Source organism: Heterocephalus glaber, unplaced genomic scaffold, assembly GCF_053883595.1.
Source record: "Heterocephalus glaber isolate CG9 unplaced genomic scaffold, H.glaber_assembly_v1.0 deba00001444, whole genome shotgun sequence".
NCBI lineage: Eukaryota > Metazoa > Chordata > Mammalia > Rodentia > Bathyergidae > Heterocephalus > Heterocephalus glaber.
Genome location: NW_028258297.1, coordinates 10,708,886 through 10,726,870, shown reverse-complemented (window position 1 = coordinate 10,726,870; position 17,985 = coordinate 10,708,886). Strand labels below are relative to the sequence as shown.

General features: G+C 55.6%; 2 protein-coding genes across 3 annotated transcripts; one reads left to right on the top strand and one right to left on the bottom strand.

Annotated features, from left to right (window-relative positions):
• Positions 1-117: 117 nt before the first annotated feature.
• On the bottom strand, positions 118-7,082 carry Tst (thiosulfate sulfurtransferase). Its single transcript, XM_004845677.4, has 3 exons — positions 6,952-7,082; positions 5,744-6,359; positions 118-586 (listed from the first exon to the last, which is right to left on the bottom strand). Exons 1-3 carry the CDS (start codon positions 7,042-7,044, stop codon positions 288-290), a joined length of 1,008 nt encoding a protein of 335 aa, XP_004845734.2. The 5' UTR covers positions 7,045-7,082; the 3' UTR covers positions 118-287.
• Positions 7,083-7,204: 122 nt separating this feature from the next.
• On the top strand, positions 7,205-15,544 carry Mpst (mercaptopyruvate sulfurtransferase). Of its 2 annotated transcripts, none has more exons than XM_004845676.4 (3): positions 7,205-7,322; positions 11,075-11,699; positions 14,905-15,544. In XM_004845676.4, the coding sequence occupies exons 2-3, from the start codon at positions 11,105-11,107 to the stop codon at positions 15,201-15,203; spliced, it is 894 nt and encodes a 297-aa protein (XP_004845733.1). In that variant the 5' UTR covers positions 7,205-7,322; positions 11,075-11,104; the 3' UTR covers positions 15,204-15,544. The 2 variants fall into 2 exon arrangements, with proteins under 2 accessions (XP_004845733.1, XP_004845732.1); XM_004845675.4 differs by having other exon boundaries at positions 7,322-7,404.
• Positions 15,545-17,985: the final 2,441 nt, after the last annotated feature.

Below are 17,985 nucleotides of genomic sequence, written 5' to 3'. Positions count from 1 at the left end.
CTCAGGGTGGCTTTCCCACAGGGTGCTGGGAGCTTCTTTCCTTGGTGGAGTATAAGGAATGTGAAGGGGAGGGAGGGAGGGAGGGAGCCAGTGCAGAACTCGGGAGAGGCAGGCAGATGAGCTACTCAGAAAAGGCAGTTTATTCCAGTGCTTTGAGGAACAGCAAGCTCTGCACAGAAATTCTAAAAAATGTGTCAATCTCCTTTGCCTAAGAACCAGCTGCAGGTCACGCCGGGGTCACTAACCTGGGGCAGGTGGGTGAGACAGTGCACAGAGGACAGAGCTGCTCAGGCCTTCCCGCCCTTCCCCTGGGACACACGGGTTTCCGGGGGTGCCCGGCGGAACCACTCCGACCAGGAGCCGTCATAGACGGCCACATCAGGCTTGCCACAGAGGTAGGCAGCCAGGGCGATGTGGCAGGCGGTGACGCCCTTGCGGCATGTGGCCATGAGGGGCTGGGTGAGGTCCACCTGCTTGGCCTGGAACATGGCGGACAGCTCCTCGGGGCTCTTCTCAAAGCCATCCTTGGTCAGAAAGTCCATGAAGGGCATGTTCACTGAGCCACGGATGTGGCCCGAGCCCAGTCCTGGGGAGGGACAGAGGACATCGGTCAGGGAAGGCATGGGGAGGGTGGGGACTAATGAGACCCAGAAGCTGCCAGCAGCCATGACCAGCACAGGGAGCTTTGCAAATAGAAATAATGCCTTTGCGCTTTCTGGCGCTCAGTTGAGTCTCACCCCTGATGCTGATGCTCAAGTCTTAAAACACCTGCACCCCCTTCTAAAGCCTGTCTTGAAGGAGGGATGTCTGAAATCATACTGCTCAGGAAGTCAGGGGCATGTTTGAGCACTGGCTCGCCCAACTAGCTAACCATTTCACTAGGCTTTTCCTTGGGCAAACCTCTCTACACCTCAGTTTTGCTGTCTGTAAAATGACACAGTGGTACAGCCCTGCCTCAAGGGATTGTGGAAAACAGCAAATAGGACAAACTGCTGCAGATGCTCTGTGCTGTGGTGATTGCCGAGAACATCGTGTGAAAGAGAAACAGAGGCCCGGTCCTCGGGGGGATTAGAATCCAGGAAGACAGATGCTAGATGACTTTATCATAAATCCAGCATGATGTCACTCCACCTGACAAGTGAATACACTGGGCTTTACAAAACCAAATGGCTCACCTAGGGCTACCCGGAGAGGATGACACTGGTTCCCTGGTTTTCCTGTGAGGCACACAGTTGTGAAGAGTGCGTGTGTGACCTGGTGTTAGACATAAGTTCAAGTCCCAGCTCTACCACTTGCTGGCTGGGTGACCTTAAGCCTTGGTTTCCCTGAGGGTAAAATGGGAATAAGAGTATGCCTGTGAGCATGGGGGAAATGACACAGAAAAGCATGGACTACTGAGGCCGGCCCACCCACAGGACCCCAGCCGTGGTCAGGTGCCCTGCATGCCCAGGCTGCTGCTCTTCCCAGGCACCCTGCACCACAGACACTGGGCACTGGGAGGGGACCCCACTCAGGTTTACCTCCATCTTTCTGGGCTCTGCTTCCTCCCCAAATCCAACTACCACATTAAACCCAGCCTATGGGGGAGAGCAGGCCCTGATGACAGGAGTGGGAGGGAAAGGATCTGCCTGGAGTGACCAAGCCACATGCTGGAGCCATCTGCAGCAGTATGCAGCCAGGCAGGCCCTGCCCCTCTGAGCCTCAGTCACCCCTCCTGTTTAATGGGGAGAGAGACCCCTCAAACCTCACAAACACCTGGGGAAGTTTACCCACTGCACATAAAAGCCCCTAAGTGACCCCAAGTACACAGCAGGTGCACACTCAAGCCAGAAATGTCCCAGGCCCTCGCCCAGACAAAAACAATTCCACAAGAGTTTCTCTGACTGAACAGACATCCAACTTGTGAACTCCAGCGATATCTTCCTGTTTAAATCTCATCTTTTTTGTCTGGAGACTTTAACTTGAGAACAGATAAGACTCACACTGCTATGAAAAGCAGCTGATCTGCCAGTTTCCAGAACTTTCTTCCTCAAGAAACCCAGCTTTATGTGGTCAGCAATCAGCATGCAGGCGGGGGGGGGGGGGGGGGGGGGGCTGGGTTGGAGTGTATTTAGAAGCACAAACATCCGAATACTGTTTGGTTTCCTCCCCCCACATCCCAGATAGAAAGAAGTCAGGGCTTCTGTGGCACTGAGGCTGCAGCTAGGGGGCTGGGGCCCTGCCTGGGCAATTTCAATGCGCAGAAACGACTGGCAGCCAGTGCAGTGCGAAGTCAGCCTGGGCAGGAGCCCTGGAGGAAAGCTGACTGGGAGAAAGGTCCTGGGGCTGGAAGCAGGGCCTTCTGCTGCTGCATGCCCATCTTCAGCTTCACCTCATGGTAGCCCCTCCTCCACACCCACACACCTCAGTTCTAGGACTCTCTGGCACCAGACCTGGACAATCAGTGGGTTCTCTGGGGAGCTTTGTCTCCTTCAAGCCTCACAAAGCTGCCGACATTCTCCCATTCCTGATGGGGAACCCGTATGGGGCTCATTGAGGGGAGGTAACTTCCTCAGCACACACAGTGTTGTAGCTGAGTCTAGATGTCCCCTCAAAGCCTTGTGCAGTCTTTCTCAAAAGTAGCTAAATCTGGAATGTGTGATGCCAGGATTAAGGGCGTGTGATTACTGAACTACTACACATTCAGAGTTTGGCACTGCCCTGATCCCTGGTAGCCTGAATAAGACAAAAGGAGCCGAAAGACACTGTTAAGGTCCCTTGCTGCCTTTTTGACCTTGTCTGCCCCATGTTCTTTCCTCTGTGATGACTGTTTGCCATCCCTGCCCTGGAGTCAGCTGATTATGGACTGAAACCTCTATGAACTGTAAGCCAAACAAACCCCTTCCCTTTTAACTTTGGGTGTCAGGTATTTTGTCTCAGCAACAAGAGAAAAGTGACACACACAGCAAGAGAATGCGAAGTCAGGTCGGTCAGACTCCAAAGTCTGTGTTCTTTGCAACCTTGAGCCTCCTTGGAAAAGGAAATTGAGGCAGGATTACGGATGAGATGACCTCTTATACCTCAACTGCTCAGGTCTAGGAATTTGCATTCTAGTTTTGGCAAAGAAAATATAAATCAAATTGGTGAGTTTACATGCCTCAGGCTGTGGATAGGTTTGGATTTTCAAGGTCAGGAAACCTGATTGGCCTTTTGGGCTTTCCTCCTAAAGTCGCTAGGGAACCCAGCCCGGGGCGGGCACCCAGGCAGAGTGTTCCTTGGTTCCATGAAGCAACACCCAGCAACACCATGGTGCAGCGACCTTTCCCCAGTTCCCGTGTTTGCCACAGCTCACCCCACCCACAGCAGTGGCCTTGGGGAGCAGCCCGGCTTTGATGCCTGCTGACCTGGGGTCAAAGTTTGGTCACATTGCCTGGCTCGGGGAGAAACCCCTTCTCCTAGGCCCACCTGCAGAATGGGACCAAGCCTGGCCCGTCCCCTCCACTTGAGACTACATAGGAAGGGCTCTGCAGAGCACAGTGTCTATTGGGGTCAGCCTCCCCCCAGGCAGAGACAAAGAGATCAATGTTCAGAAAAGCTCCTGCCACTGTTCTTGCCCCATCACTCTGATAAGGCACAATTCCCCACGGCCACAGACAAGTGCCACACCTAGATGCATACTCGGGTCCCTCTGATTTCTACCCTGTACCCCTTCCAAAGGACCGCAGGGCGGGGACACTACACTAAGGCCTTGGGTGGGTAGGAAGTGCCCTCAGGTTTCTCAGGCCCTGTTCCCAGCTCCTCCTTGGGGTCACTCTCTGAAGGTCCCTCCCTGTCCTCAAGGCCTCCCCACCCTGTTTTACCTCTGGACTGCTGAGCCAATAGGTGCCTCCTTTACCCCATCCCCAACTGGGGACCATGAACCTGTCAGAGCCATATGTGCCTTTGTGTCCCCAACCCTTTAATGTAGGAAGCAGCGAGTCCTCGTAGAGAATGAGGGAAGAAGGCGGCATGTCCCCTAGGCCTTTCTCGATGGCCCTGGACATTGAACAGTTCCTTATTGCCTCAAAACTGCAGTCACTGCTGCATTTAAATAAGCGCACACACGCCCAGGTGGGTAGGGTGACAGGACTCTGATCATTTTACGACAGGGGAACCCAAGGCCGAGCAACTGGACTAAGATCACAGCACAAAGTGGGTGCCGTGCTGAAGTGAGAATCGATGCTCTCCGAAGCTCTCTGGAAACTGGAGGAGGTAGGGGTAGGGCCACAGAGGAGTCAGACTTCAGAATTCAGGGCTCTCAGAAGACATTACCAGGAGTAGGCTATTTCACCTCTCTGTGCCTCAGTTTCCTCATCTGTATAATGGGCATGATATAGCTGGGCCCGGCATCACTTATTTCTCAATTGGCTTCCAAGCAGGCTGGGAAACAGCTAGAGAACTAACTCCACAGTTTTTTCCCCCAAGGGCAGCCTAAGTCCCAAGAAGAGAAGGTGCCTGAACCAACGCCAGGAGGGGGCAGTGAGTGTCCTGTGCCAGCAGTCTCTGGAAGGTGCCAGATGAACTTGAATCTTTCACTCCAGACGTTCAGAGAGCAGGCCAAGCAAGGAAAGCAGGGGGCTGGAAAAAGCTGGGCAGGGAGGGCAGAGCCCTGCACTCTGCTGGCTCTGCCACTAATGGGTTGTGTGGCCTTAACTGCCCTTGCCTCTTTGTGCCTCAGTCTCTCCTTTGTTTCCGAGCCTGCAGCTCTAAGACTGCAAAACAGCTTTCCCAGCATTCTATTCTCTCCATCAGAGGCACACAAAGGAAGAGACATTTTGCAACAAGTTAGGCAAAATGTTGCACTGGAGTTAGATCCTGCAGAGGGGCTCTGACTGAGGAGAGAGCCACCCAGGAAGTGCTGGCCACCAGTCCTGTGCCCTGTGCCCAAGAAGGGAAGAACCTAAGCTTCACTCTGGGCAGGAGTTTCTAGAACTCAGTGCTTCCTCTTCTGAGACTGCCCCTGCCCCTCAAGTAATGTAAACACCTCCAGCCTCCCCTTCCATAAGAGGAGACTCAAGAGCCATTTCTCTGGAAGGTCTGGCAGAAGGGACTCCCTCTGAGCTCCAGGAGGTGAGGTAGGACAGAATGGGGTACACCTAAGTTAGAGCACTGGTTTGAAACAAGTAAGTCCTGGGTGCAAATCCTGCGTCTGCCATCAAACAAGTGGCTTCTACACCTTGTTGGAAGGGATGATACAGTGCCAAGCATTTGGCATGAGCTAGCAGCTGCTATTAACAACTCAGACAACTGTAAACAGGCTGCAGCTGCTCAGAAAGGTTATCAACCAGGCTGCCCTTGGCAAACACCAGTCTGGGACCCAGGGGAGCTGGGAAGGCAGGGGCTGGGGAATGGCACTGCTGCCACCTGCAAAGGTTTCTTAGAGACTCGAGAAGCAGGAGTGCCCTTGGGAGGCATCTGTCAGTGATGCAAATGCTGGCTCAGGGGCATGACATGACGCCCTTTGATACACCCTAGTGCATGGGGGGACCTGGAGCCTGGGTGTGTGCATTGGTGGAAACTCTGCTAATGCTGGGTCACATGTTAGCACATGGCCAGGGCCACACATACATAGGTCCTCATGCATCAGAGCTGACACAGCCTTTAGGCTAAGGTCCACCCTCTCATTTTACAGATGGAAAGGCTCAGACCTATGTAGGAAGCCTGAGGGCAAAACCCAGAGAAGGTGCCAGCCATCCTTACCCCGTCCTCCCCATGGACCACCTACCTACTGCATCTGGCTCTGGCTCTGTGCCCAGGTACCGCCCTTGGGCCCGTGAATCCACCAGCTGGAACCTTTTAGATTTAAGATTCTCCAAGACCTGCTCATAGGTCTTGAGCAAGGACCGGTCCAGTGTAGCTTTGAAAACAGCAGGCTCTGGGTGTGAAGGTTCAGATGTCACCGGGTGTCCCTCCTTCAGCCAGTTCCGGAAGCCACCATTCAGCACTGACACCGTGCGGTGGCCAAACACACGGAACATCCACCAGACTCGGGGAGCATAGAAGCTGCCCAGCTGGTCACCATCATACACCACCACGTGCGTGTCGTTGCCGATGCCCAGGCGGCCCACGTAGTCCCCGAAGTGCGCCTCGCTGGGCAGCATCATCTCGTAGGGCGACGCCGTGTCCCGGCACTGCTCTATGTCAAAGAAGGAGGCGCCGGGCACGTGGCGCTCTTGGTACTCCTTGCGGGCCTCCCGGGTGCCCGGTGAGTACCAGGACGCGTCCAGCACGCGCAGGCCGGGCCCCAGCTTGCCACTCCGGATGGACTCCGCCAGCCACTTGGTGGACACCAGAGCCCGGTAGAGCACCTGCTGAACCATGGTGGCAGCTCTGCGTGTCACCTGGCGTGCGTGGGAACCGGGAAAGAGACAGGCCTGAGAGGACTGTGTGCAGCGGGTAGGGATGGGAGAAGGCCCTGTTTTCCCCAGGGCACTCGCCCAGCATGCGGTGTCCACAGCACCCCAACAGATCTGGGGCCCGCAGCTGGGGAGCGTGCAGACTCCCTCGGAAAGCCGGCCCCGCCCCTCCGGCCCGGTCCCGCCCTCCGCGCAGAAGAGGGTGGGGCAAAAGTTTTTGAGCTCTGGGTCCGGAGAGCAGGCAGGGGAGGTGTCAGGCACCCAGAAGCTACAATACCCGCTCTGCGAGTCCTGCTGGAAAGGAGGGTGATCAAATGCCCAGGATAGGGGAAGACAGGCAAAAGGGTGGACTGCGCTGGAGGCCCCGCGCGCCCTGGCCTGCGCCTCGCCACCCCTTCTGCTCCCTCTCTCGGCAGCCGGGGCTCCCTGCGTGCGGTCCCCGCCTCTCTGCCCACTGCCCTAGTTGGGCCTGGGGTTCCCGGGCACCCCTTCCCGCTCTCGCCACGGGGACCCTCCCCGGGGCCGCAGGTGGCCCTGCCGGCCGGCGGCCCCATCCCGGGCAGCTCGCCGCACTCACTCGCCCCGCCGCTGCACTGGCGCTCGCCCGGCCCGCTGGAGAAGCTGGAGCGCCCGGAGCCGGACCCGAAGCTGCCCCGGTGGCCTGCACCATTGCCCGCCACCCGCGGGGGGGGGACCGCGCGCCGTCCGCCGCGACTCCTACCCGCCGGCCTCACCGCAGTGCGGGGGCCGGGCCGCCACTCTGCTAGTGCAGGCCCCTCAGAGTGCCGGGAGGTGGGGGAACGCCGGGAAGCGCGGGGGCGAAACGGGGCTGGGCAGCGCGGCGCGGGCGCCCCCCGGGCCAGACCAGTGGTAGGCGCGGGCAGTCACGGCTCCGAGTGGCCCAGGCGGTGGGCTGTGCCGGAGTCTCCTCCCTTTGGCCCGCAGCAGGTTAGTGGCGGAAGGAGGGACCGCTGTAGGCGCGGGGAGGGGGCACATGGCAGAGCTGGGGAGCCAGGAGCCCGAGACCGGGGTAACTATGTCAGCTGCTTGGTGCCGGGCCTGCACGGAGGGAGGGCACTCTTTGGAGTGCGCAGCGCAGTGCCCGAGTGGAGGAGGGGTCACCGGCTAGGAGAGGGGCGTCCTGGACACCCTAACTTCGCCTAAGGGGGACTCTGCGGCTGCTTGCGAACACCTGAATTTGGGGGAGTGAGTGCGTGGCTCGTGGGGAGTAGTGGGCGCGTGGGGTGAGGTGACCTGGCGTCACCAGAGAGGGTAGGAAGGCGGGAGGAGGACCTGTAAAGCCATTCGGAGAGGCTAGGCAGATAGATCCGCTGACCCTGAGGCCCCCAGGAATAGAAACCCCGTGAAGAACTTGCTAGGGAGAAATGAAAATAACATTTGTCGCCTGCTTGGGGTGGACTTGCTGAGCACTCCCAGGGTATTAAACTGGTAAAGTCCTGCTGGGTAGGCCAGGAACTTCTTTCAACTCACTCTGAGGCACCCAGGGCACACCGCGGAGTTGAGGGATCTGAAGCCCATGTGGTCGGTGGGGGTGCCTTTGCTTACCTGGCTCATCTGGGAAGGCTCAGGCTTCTTTTTTTCTTAAAGAAATTGTCTTTGTTGTTAACCTGTTCAGTTATAAGTGTGTATAATTTAATTTTGAACAATGGCTGTTTCACAACTGGTAGGCAAAATTCCCAAAATCGAACATTGGCACTTGAAAACAGGTGGTCACCACTGCTGTAGACTGTTCCCTAGGCCTGGACCTGCCTTTTTAAAACTTCCCTTTGTCCTGAAATACTTGTTACAATTTACAAATACTTGTTACTTGTTACATGTTACAAATACTTGTTACATGTTGCAAAATCCAAACATCAGTAAGCATTCTTCCAGGATATCCTCTGAGCTGGGATCCTACCCATGGGAGAGGACAGGATCCAGGAGTGTCAGGCCCCAGGGACATCCTTGAATCCCTGGGGCCACCTGGTTAGCACAGGCCATCTAGATGCAGGGTGGGCTCACACTTGGTACAGTTGTATGCCCCCCTGAGATGGGCCTGGGACTGTCCCTTATGTCTTGAAGAACGTTACCCCCAGAGAAACCCCCTATAAGGATCTTGGCCCACAGTGCACAAGGAACCAGGACCCTTTTCCTAATCTCCCCCTACCCCCCACAGATGAGTACAACCTGCCCTCCCTACCCCCTCGCCGCAGCCCACAGGCCTTTGTGAGAACTGCCAATCAGTACCAATCAAGCAGAACGGGGCAGGGTGAACTTCAACCTCCGAAGTTCTCCCCAGCCCTGAAATTCTCAGATTCTTGATTTGCTACTGTGGGTCCAAGGGTGACCTAAGAATAACACAAGAAAATGGGATTTCATTAAACCACTTTTAAAGATTATTAAAACCAGCCACATGTTGTACATTATAGTGGCCTCTCTACATTTGTTATTTAAATGTCTCTATAACAGGTGGAGGTTGGAAATGCCATTCTAAGAAACAAACTGCCCAGGGACCCCGCCATGCCCACCATTGCACAAGTAGTTAAGCAAGCAGCAGAGTGGGAGTTATCCCAAACCAGGGATATTTCCACTCTAAATGGATGCTTGGGAGGGAAAAGGAAGGATCCCCAAGAATCGATGGGGGATACAGGAGTTGCCGTGGTTCATGAGTGGCATCGCCAAGAAGGAGCCTGCAGACTCCCAGCCTTACTTAGCTGTGGTGTAACCCGCAGGTAATAAGATTGGCCCTTAGTCACAGCCTCCATAACCTGAAGGTCAAGCTGAAGTTCCTGGACCCTGGAAGATCTCAAATTACTTTGGACTTGTCCCTCCTCCAGGAAGCCTTCCCAGCCATTCCCTCCCTCCCTAGGCTGAGGTAGAGCCCCTCTGCTCACACTGAGCTCCAGGCTTCCTCAACTGCTGAGTGTGCCCGGGGCCTGACCTTATCCTTAGGGCCTGGTGAAGTCCAGCACTGAGCCATTGGCTTCCTAAAAGCCAGCTGTGACAAAGTTGTGGTGGTATTGGACAAGCAACATCACATTAAGCCCTGGTCACTATGGCGCTTGGAGCTAGGGAAGGAGCCCAGGCTGTGTGACCAAAGGAAGGGCCAGAGGTGCCAGTTACCTGGTTCATAAAAGGGGCATTCTGGTACACACTGCCTGAGGCTGTGGCCCTGGCACGTGGCCTGGCCCACGAGGGCACTCCACCAACATTGTTCTCTAGCTAACCTTTTACCTCACTGGCAGGACTGCCTGGTATGCATGCAAAGGCCGTGCATGCCCTGCACAGGGGTCCAACTAAGAGGGCCCCACACCTAGCCATGTGCCCTGCTGGGGCCCCTGGCAGAAGGGGCCCTTTACTCTAACATGCACAAGGCCCCTGTGTACTATCAGCCACCAGGAACCAAAGTGGCTGGAGTGATTAGAAAGTCTCCACCCTGGAAGGCTGAGAGCTGGTGCATCTCTCGAAGGGGAGGGAAAGGAGAGACTGGTCACTGTTGCTGCTAAAATGGCCCAAGAGAAAACTAAGGCTGGATGTAAACTTGGCTTTTCCAAATTTCCAGGGCCAGCTGAGGGCGTGGTGGTGAGCCTTAGAACTTCTGGACCAGGTCACCTATTGTAGAGCCCGGTGCCACCAGGCCCACTTTAAGCACTTCCATGAGCCTCAGTTCCCCAGCGACTAGGCTCACCCTCTTAAGCCTACTGGTTCAACAAGTACTTGTTAGTCTGCTGTGCCCAGTGTTGTCCTAAGGTATGGTGAGGATTAAATGGCACACAGAAAAGACAGTAAATTCCAGCTATTTCTACAGGGCGGGCACCTTATGGAACTGCTTGATGACTGAGTAATGAGCTCCACCGGGGATTTGGTGGCTGCATTTTAGGAAAGGGCTGAGACTTTGACCCTGCATACCTTAAAGGGCCAGCTGGAACGTGTGAGGAGCTGCTAGACCCTTTCAGGGCCCATGGGTGGCCACTAATTGCAGATCCAGGTTTGTCAGGGGAAGCATGGGTGACCAAAGTCTATGCTTGGGCTCACCCCCAGGGGTGTCTGCTTCACCTGGACTTTACCCTGGCGGGCTCCGCCTCCCCTACAGGCACATGCTAGGGCCAAGGTGCTGGCAGTTTGCACCCTGGGGCCAGCCTCTGTAGGGAACAGGGGAAGGGGACGTTACCAGAACCTCTGCAGTGAGTCCTGGTCTCCTGTGAGCCACGGCAGCACACGGCGAATTACAGGAAAGGGAGAAAAATGAGACTGAGAAGAAGCTGAGCTTTGGGTCTGATCAGTGCTGCTCTGGGTGGCAAAGACAAAGCCCCCCTAGCTTGCAGCACCTTTTATTCAGTATATGGGGAAACAGATCTAACAAGTGCACTGCAGAGTTCAGTACTTCACATTGGGATAAACAAGGTGTAACAAAAGGCTGGGTGGGGGCAGTGGAAATCTAAGAACAATGAGGAACTATGCAGATGAAGATTTGGTTCCTCCCTGGCGTGTCTCCCGCAGGTGTGGTCTTTTCCTGGAGCATTACACCAGGGCTGGATCACAGGTCTCAGCTGTGACCCGAGGCCAAAATGCAATTATGTCTGGAGTGTCATAGCTGGCCTGTAGGCGGAGAGCTAGGCCTACTCAAATGATTTTTCCCTAGAATTATGTAGCATTGCTCCCGACAGCCTCTCTCTCCTGACATCCTCCCTGTCCCACAGTCCTGCAGCTGCGGTGTCACCACCATTGCCATGGCCTCCACGCAGCTCTTCCGTGCACTCGTGTCTGCGCAGTGGGTGTCAGAGGCGCTGCGGGCCCCACGGGCTGGGCAGCCCCTGAAGCTGCTAGATGCATCCTGGTACCTGGCCAAGCTAGGCCGTGATGCGCGACGTGAGTTTGAGGAGCGCCACATCCCAGGCGCCACCTTCTTTGACATCGACCACTGCAGTGACCGCATGTCGCCCTATGACCACATGCTGCCCAGTGCCGAGAACTTCGCGGAGTACGCGGGCCGCCTGGGCGTGAGTGCCGCCACGCACGTCGTGGTCTATGACGCCAGCGACCAGGGCCTCTACTCGGCGCCGCGTGTCTGGTGGATGTTCCGGGCCTTCGGCCACCGCACTGTGTCACTGCTTGACGGTGGCCTCCGCCACTGGCTGCGCCTGAATCTCCCGCTCAGCTCGGGCAAAAGCCGACCTGTGCCCACCGAATTCAGCGCCCGGCTGGACCCCACCTTCGTCAAGACCTATGAGGACATCAAGGACAACTTGGAGTCCCGCCGCTTCCAGGTGGTGGATGCCCGGGCCTCTGGCCGCTTCCGTGGCACCGACCCTGAGCCCCGAGACGGTACTGGGCTGGGGGGAGGCAGGGGAGGTCTCGGGGGACAGGGTGGGGTCTGAGCCTCAAGCACTGAGTTCCTGATGGGGAGATGGTACTGCCAGCTCCCCTCCTGGGCTTTGGGCAGTGACCACCCCAAGCACATCGGGAACCCAGGATGCCATTTCTAAGCGTGAAAACCCAAGCATCCCCCCCCCCCACTACTGTGCTTGTATGAGATCATTGCTGAATGATGGGGGACAGCCCTCAGTTTGGGAAAATCCCAAGGAGCAGGTCCCAAGCAGGCCTGGCCAGCAGAGCCTGAGTTGATGGAGGAGGAAGAGAAGCCTGAGCCAGGAAGGGGGTCTCAGGAGCATGGCTTGGAGAAGGGAAACAGGGGTTGCTGCCAGCAAGGTGGAGCTATCTACTTGTGCTGGGTTTCCCTGGAAGAAACTGGAAGCCTGGTGGAGTGTGGGTGGGGTCCCCTCAAAGCCGACTTCAGTGGACAGCTCCACCAGCCTCCCCTCCTTCCCTCTGAGCCTGCAGCTTCTGGATTGTGGCCTTAACCAGTCTCAGATCAAAAATATTTAGAAAAAAAAAGTATGTCTATATTGAAGATGTACAAACCTTTTCCCTTGTCTTTATTCTCTAAATGATTCAGTATAACAACCTTGAACCTCAATCTTTGCCCACTGAGCTACAGCCTACCCCTGCCCTTTTTGAGACACATTGCTTAGGCTGAGCTCAAACTTGAAGTTTTCCTGCCTCAGCCTCCCAAAGTGCTGGGATCACAGATACCACCACACCCAGCTACTTACATACCATTTACATTGTATTAGATATTAAGAGTAGTCTAGAAATAATGGAGCCGAGGGAGAGCATGTGCTTAAATAGATGCAAAGGCATCATTTTATATCCATGGATTTTGTTATCCTGGGGGGTGGGGGTGGTCCTGGAACCAACTCCCATAGATAACAGGGACCAACTATGTTGTCATTGTAAGGAGGAGGAAGAGCCTAGGATGCCCAACTTGTCCAAGGTCGCAGGAAACAGCCCAGGGGAATTTGAGCCTGCACATTAACCACAGTGAGCAACGCTTAATTCTCCCACCTTGTCTCTCAGGCCTGCAAGGGCCCAAGGAACCAAGGTGGGGACTGTGTGCTTCCAGAGTGCCCAAGGACAGCCTATCCCAGCACTGTGTAGATGCCCTCAGGGCAGGGGAGGGTCCCCGCTCACAGTGGGATCCCCACAGGGTGGAGCAACATCAGGCAGCCCTGGCCCCAGACCTGGGTTTAGCACCCAGCACCAGGTTACATGGGCTGTGTGACTCCTGCCAGGTCACCCTACCTCTCTGACCCACAGTTTTGCATGTTTACAATGAGGGCAGTAACAGGGAGTGGAAAGGACAGGGGAGGGGCAGAGATAAGCACTTGGCTCTGTTTTCACACTGATAAGCTGCACTCAGAGGTGGGAAATGATAGCATTAATAATGCTTCTCTGGCCATGTCTCTTTCCATAGACCTTTAAGGACAGGTCCATCCATGCCACTTGCTTGCTCAGTCATGAAGGGAGCTAACGCCCCCTCCCCATAAGCCTGCTGTCAGGATGGACCAGGCTGTCAGGGGAAAAGTTGTGGCAGCTCTCGCCTGAGTCTCGGGTGCCCAACACTCCTGTCATCACTGTGCATGCTCCACAGCCCCAGGCCTGGCCAGGTGCACCTGCAGTTTGCTACCTGGGTCCAGCAGGGCAGGGAGCCCTGGTGGGGCTCCAGGTGCAGGGAAGCCCTGAACTTTACAGCTGCTGCCCGAGCTTGGGACTTGCTCCTCACCCCTGCTGTCTAGTGGGTACTCCAATGTGTGGCCCAAGCCCAGTTTCTGTGCCAGGTTGGTGAGGACACATGGCCCATGCCTGTCTCTCTGAAGATAGAGACCAGTGTGGATCCACAGCTCCCATAGGGGTTGCCATCCCACTGTGCAGGGAAACTGAGGCAGAACGTACCCTAGAGCCCTGCCCTAGGGTCCAGATGGCTCAGATTCAAATCACCGGCAGTGAGGGTTTATTTTGCTTCAATTCTCAGTCCTTCTGTGAAAATGGGACTATGAGTAACACCTGCCTAGTGAGGGGTGAACACAAAGTGCACTGGGGGCCATAGATAGGTAAAGTATGATCCCCTTCATTATAGTTCTCCTCCCTTGCTCTGGTCCTCTTCTCCGTGATCCAACCCAGTCTTTTAAGTATGACATCTGAGCCAGGTGTGGTGGTGCACACCTGTAATCCCTGCACTCAGAGAGGCTGAGGCAGGAGGGTTGCAAGTTCAAACCCAGCTTTGGTAGTTTAGCAAGACCTGATCTCAAAATAAAAAATAAAAAGGGCTGAGGGTGTTGCTCAATGATAGAGAACCCCTGGATTGGATCTCCAGTAGGAAGAAGGAAGGAAGGAAGGAAGGAAAAGAAAAATCTAATTTCCCCTTGTGGGTCAGACCAAATCCTAAAGTCTCACCCTAGCCCACTGAGACAGCCCTGGTCCTCTGCCTCCCACTGTCTGGGCTTCTGCCATGATGGCCTTTCACCACTCCAAGCACCGTGCAGTCCCTGCCCCTTCAGATCCCCAGTGCCGTGGATCGGATCCTCTCAGCCCCGACCCAGAACCCTGGCTGACCCCCGCCCTCCTCAGCCAGAGATGCCCAGCCCCTCCCCAGGCAGCGTGGCCGGTGGTCAGCAGCACAGGCTACAGAGGGGCTGGCTTCAATCCTCTGCCTCTTCCTAGCCGAGGCTTCTCTTAGTGCCCCATTCTCCATATTTATACAAAAGGGGGGAGCATTTCTTTACTGTGGAGTTTGGGGGACTCTTGCAGTTGTGCAATTATTGCTGTCCAGCCTGGCAGATTCAGACTCCTTGCCTGCAATTGCCACATGTCCTAGCTGGAGAGGGGTCAAATTTACTGCGCTCTCGCCAGGACGCACAGTCAGAACACCTGGTTCCTCATGTGGCTCTGGTGGTGTCTTCATTTTTAGCCCAGACTCCAGCCCGCAGTTTGCCAGATGCACCGGCCTCAGGTGCTTCCTGACCTCAGTGTCACTGGCAGTGACTGGAACCAGCCCTCACTAATGCCCGAGTTTCGTGGGTGTCAGGATGAATGAGGCACTGTGGACGGCAGGTTTGCTCGTGTGGGAGCTGTCTGTGCTGCAATGCCTCAGACACTGGGTGCCCTTCATGCTGCCCTTCTCCTGCTGTAGGCATCGAGCCCGGCCACATCCCTGGCACTGTGAACATCCCCTTCACAGAATTCCTGACGGAGGAGGGCCTGGAGAAGAGCCCCGAGGAGATCCACTGCCTGTTCCGGGAGAAGAAGGTGGACCTGTCCCAGCCCTTGGTGGCCACGTGTGGCTCCGGTGTCACAGCCTGCCACGTGGTGCTGGGGGCCTACCTCTGTGGCAAGCCCAACGTGCCCGTCTATGATGGCTCCTGGGTGGAGTGGTACATCCGTGCCCAGCCTGAGCACGTCATCTCCGAGGGCCGAGGGAAGACCCACTGAGGCTGGAGGGGACACAGGCCAGCTGGGCGCCTGGCCACCAGCAGCGCACAGCCTGTGGCTCTGACTCTGCTTTGTGTGCAAGTGCTTACTGTCACTCAGCTCAGCATTTGGGGTGACATCTGAGACACCAGGAATTCTGGTGACTCTGGGGCTCCCAGAGGAGGCAGGAGAACACCAGGAATTCTGGTGACTCTGGGGCTCCCAGAGGAGGCAGGAGAAAGACGACACGGGCACAGGAAGGGACATCAGACACAGAACTGCCCCTAACGGTGCTAAACTGGGGCCCCACTTTGCTTCCATTGTACCATTGAAGAAATAAAGCAGCCAAGTGTGAAACCCTTGTAGCTGTGGGGCTGCCTGGTTTTCCTAAGGAGTGAGGGTTCCCTCGAACCCCAGAAAGGTTTCTCTGAAGAGCCTCAGGTCTTGGGGATCCTGGGGATCCTACTTCCTGAGCAGTGCTGGGGCCTAGAACCCCCTATTCCTGTGACCAGAATGCTCCCTAGCAAACAGTCCTCCACCCGCCCCATAACCCTCATGGCCTCTCTGGCTTCTACATGAATTTTGCTGTGACTTGGCCCCTCCTTGCAGGTTACCTGTGTGTCCCATATGGAGAGAGAGATGGGCCCAGAACTTGTGGGAGGCTCCCCCAGCCCTGCCAGGATGTCCCAGGGAAGGGCTGAGTCTAGCCAGCCTGCAGGAGAATCTGGCCCAAACTCTGGGAGCTCATGCTTGCAGGCTAGGTGGGCCAGGAGGACACCAGGCTGCGCAGCTGTGCCGCAGTAGGGGCTCCAGGCTCTGCCTCTGTCTGTATCCTTTGTTCAGAGGTGGACACAGGTGTCTGCATCCCTGGTGCCACCTTTTTAGGGCATGGGCCACTTTTTCCCATCTTCCCAGATGCTATCTCGGTAGCAAAGGGGTGGCAGCATGTCTGCTGTTACTAGGAGAAACCTTAAAAGGGGCTTTACTTCTTCCTTCCAGCGGCTGGGGCCCAGTTCAGGTTCCTGACTGACTGGTTTCCTTTCACCTGACTCCTCTCCCTCTTCCATTGTCCTTTGATGCCACGTCAGTCCCCAAGCCCTCAGGGCCAGGGAGGAGGAGCCAGCAGCACAGAATCTTGGGTTTACCAGCCCTAGCTCTAAAGGAAGAGCCAACCCCTCTGAGCCTCAGTCTCCTCATCTGCAAAATGTGAGCGCGTCTGCTTCAGGAGAAGGAAAATCAGACAAGAACCTGGCCTAGAGCCCCACGCAGCCTCTCCTTTCCCTAGACTAGATTTTTCAGCCCCAGCAACCCCACAGGCTGGGGAGCTCGAGGTTGCGTGGGACAGGGCTCCTCCCCATTGTTGGTGCTTAGCATTTCTGGCCTGTGCCCACTAGATGTCAGTAGCGTTGCTCAAATATGACACCCGGAAGTGTTTCCAGTCGTGACCCAGTGTCCCCTGGGGAGTAAAACTCATCCCCAGTTGAGAGCCACTGGTCAAGGGGCAAATGGAAGTTGACCACAGCAGCGGGGAATAGTGTAGGCATGGAGACCCAATGTGGAGGGGGCTCCCTAACTCTGATCCTGAGCCCCTTCCCTTGAGGCTGGATGTAGCAGGTTAGGACCCCCCCTCCCTTCTGCAGTCTCAGATGAGCCTTGCTTTCCCTCCCTGGACCGTCTCTGTGCCTTCCAGGAGACACATTTGTCCACAAATACACTGAAGGTTCTCATCTGCCTTCCTTCCCCGGCCACGCCACAAGGGGCTGCTTTCTTATCTTTCAAATGGGCAAAATCATAATGTTTCTTCAGCAGTAGGAGGGCTAAATGAGATAATTCACAGAAACTGTCCAGCCTGGTGCTAAGCACAACATAAACAAGTATTATCATTATTTTTAAAGGATTTTACTAATCTGGCATGTTACATGCTTTCTGTATATCGGGCACTCGGAGGAAAGAACAATGAATACAAGAATTATACCCCTGCCTTCACAAAACTTCCAAACCAAGAGAAGCCAGTCCTGCCTATCACATTTCCAGAGAGAAGGAAGTACTGTGCAATGATGTATTTTTACAATAGACTGACTTCACAGAAGAGAACATGAGCTCTGAGAGGTTGCGCAATTTGCCTAAGGACACACAGCTGTTCTGGAGTTAGGATTCTCATGGTGGGAGTCGTTCTCATGAGTCTCACCTGTGAGGGTTTCCAGACTCGGATACACATGTGACAAGCCTGTGGAAGACAGCTAGGTGTTTCCCCAGCTCCACAGAGAGTCCTTGAGCAATGGGAGTTTGAGTTCAGCTCTTCCAAGAGCCTAGCCCAACCTCCAAAATGGAAACCAAAGCTGATCAGAGACGTCGCTCACTTTTCTCTCGAGTGATCCTGGACAGGTCTGGACAGGTTCAGAGGGGCAGGAGAGCTAGCTGTGCCATCCTAGAGTGCTTCGAGTTTCACTTTAACTTGGCAGCAGTTTCCCAGCAAGGACCCAAGGCCACCCCTGAGCTTTCCTGTGCTATCCACGTCAAGCCTGAGCTTCCAGAATAATAAAGCAGCCTCTGCAGGGGCCTGGCTGGGCCAGCACTCACCCCACCTCCTGTGTATTCCAGTCAGGAATTGCTACAAGATGCAGTGAGGATGGCGAAAGTCTTATCCACTTGGCAAATATTTGCTGAGGACCCCTCTGTGTGAGGGACAGTTGAAGTGCACTTCCCAACCTGCCCTAACCAGCTGCACCAGAGCTGTTCCACTCCCTGGACACTGCCACAGGGACCATGGGCCAGAGCTTAGCCCTGGGCTTCAGGATGCCTG

What these genes read in the sequence shown, in the direction of transcription:
- Tst (XM_004845677.4), bottom strand. Translation starts at nt 7,044, where the DNA reads ATGGTGCAGGCCACCGGGGCAGCTTCGGGTCCGGCTCCGGGCGCTCCA. An exon ending in CCAGTGCAGCGGCGGGGCGA is followed by an intron (nt 6,360 to 6,951) that starts GTGAGTGCGGCG and finishes CACGCACGCCAG; the next exon opens with GTGACACGCAGAGCTGCCAC. An exon ending in GCCAGAGCCAGATGCAGTAG is followed by an intron (nt 587 to 5,743) that starts GTAGGTGGTCCA and finishes GTCCCTCCCCAG; the next exon opens with GACTGGGCTCGGGCCACATC.
- Mpst (XM_004845675.4), top strand. Translation starts at nt 7,369, where the DNA reads ATGGCAGAGCTGGGGAGCCAGGAGCCCGAGACCGGG. An exon ending in GCCAGGAGCCCGAGACCGGG is followed by an intron (nt 7,405 to 11,074) that starts GTAACTATGTCA and finishes CCTGTCCCACAG; the next exon opens with TCCTGCAGCTGCGGTGTCAC. An exon ending in CGACCCTGAGCCCCGAGACG is followed by an intron (nt 11,700 to 14,904) that starts GTACTGGGCTGG and finishes CTCCTGCTGTAG; the next exon opens with GCATCGAGCCCGGCCACATC.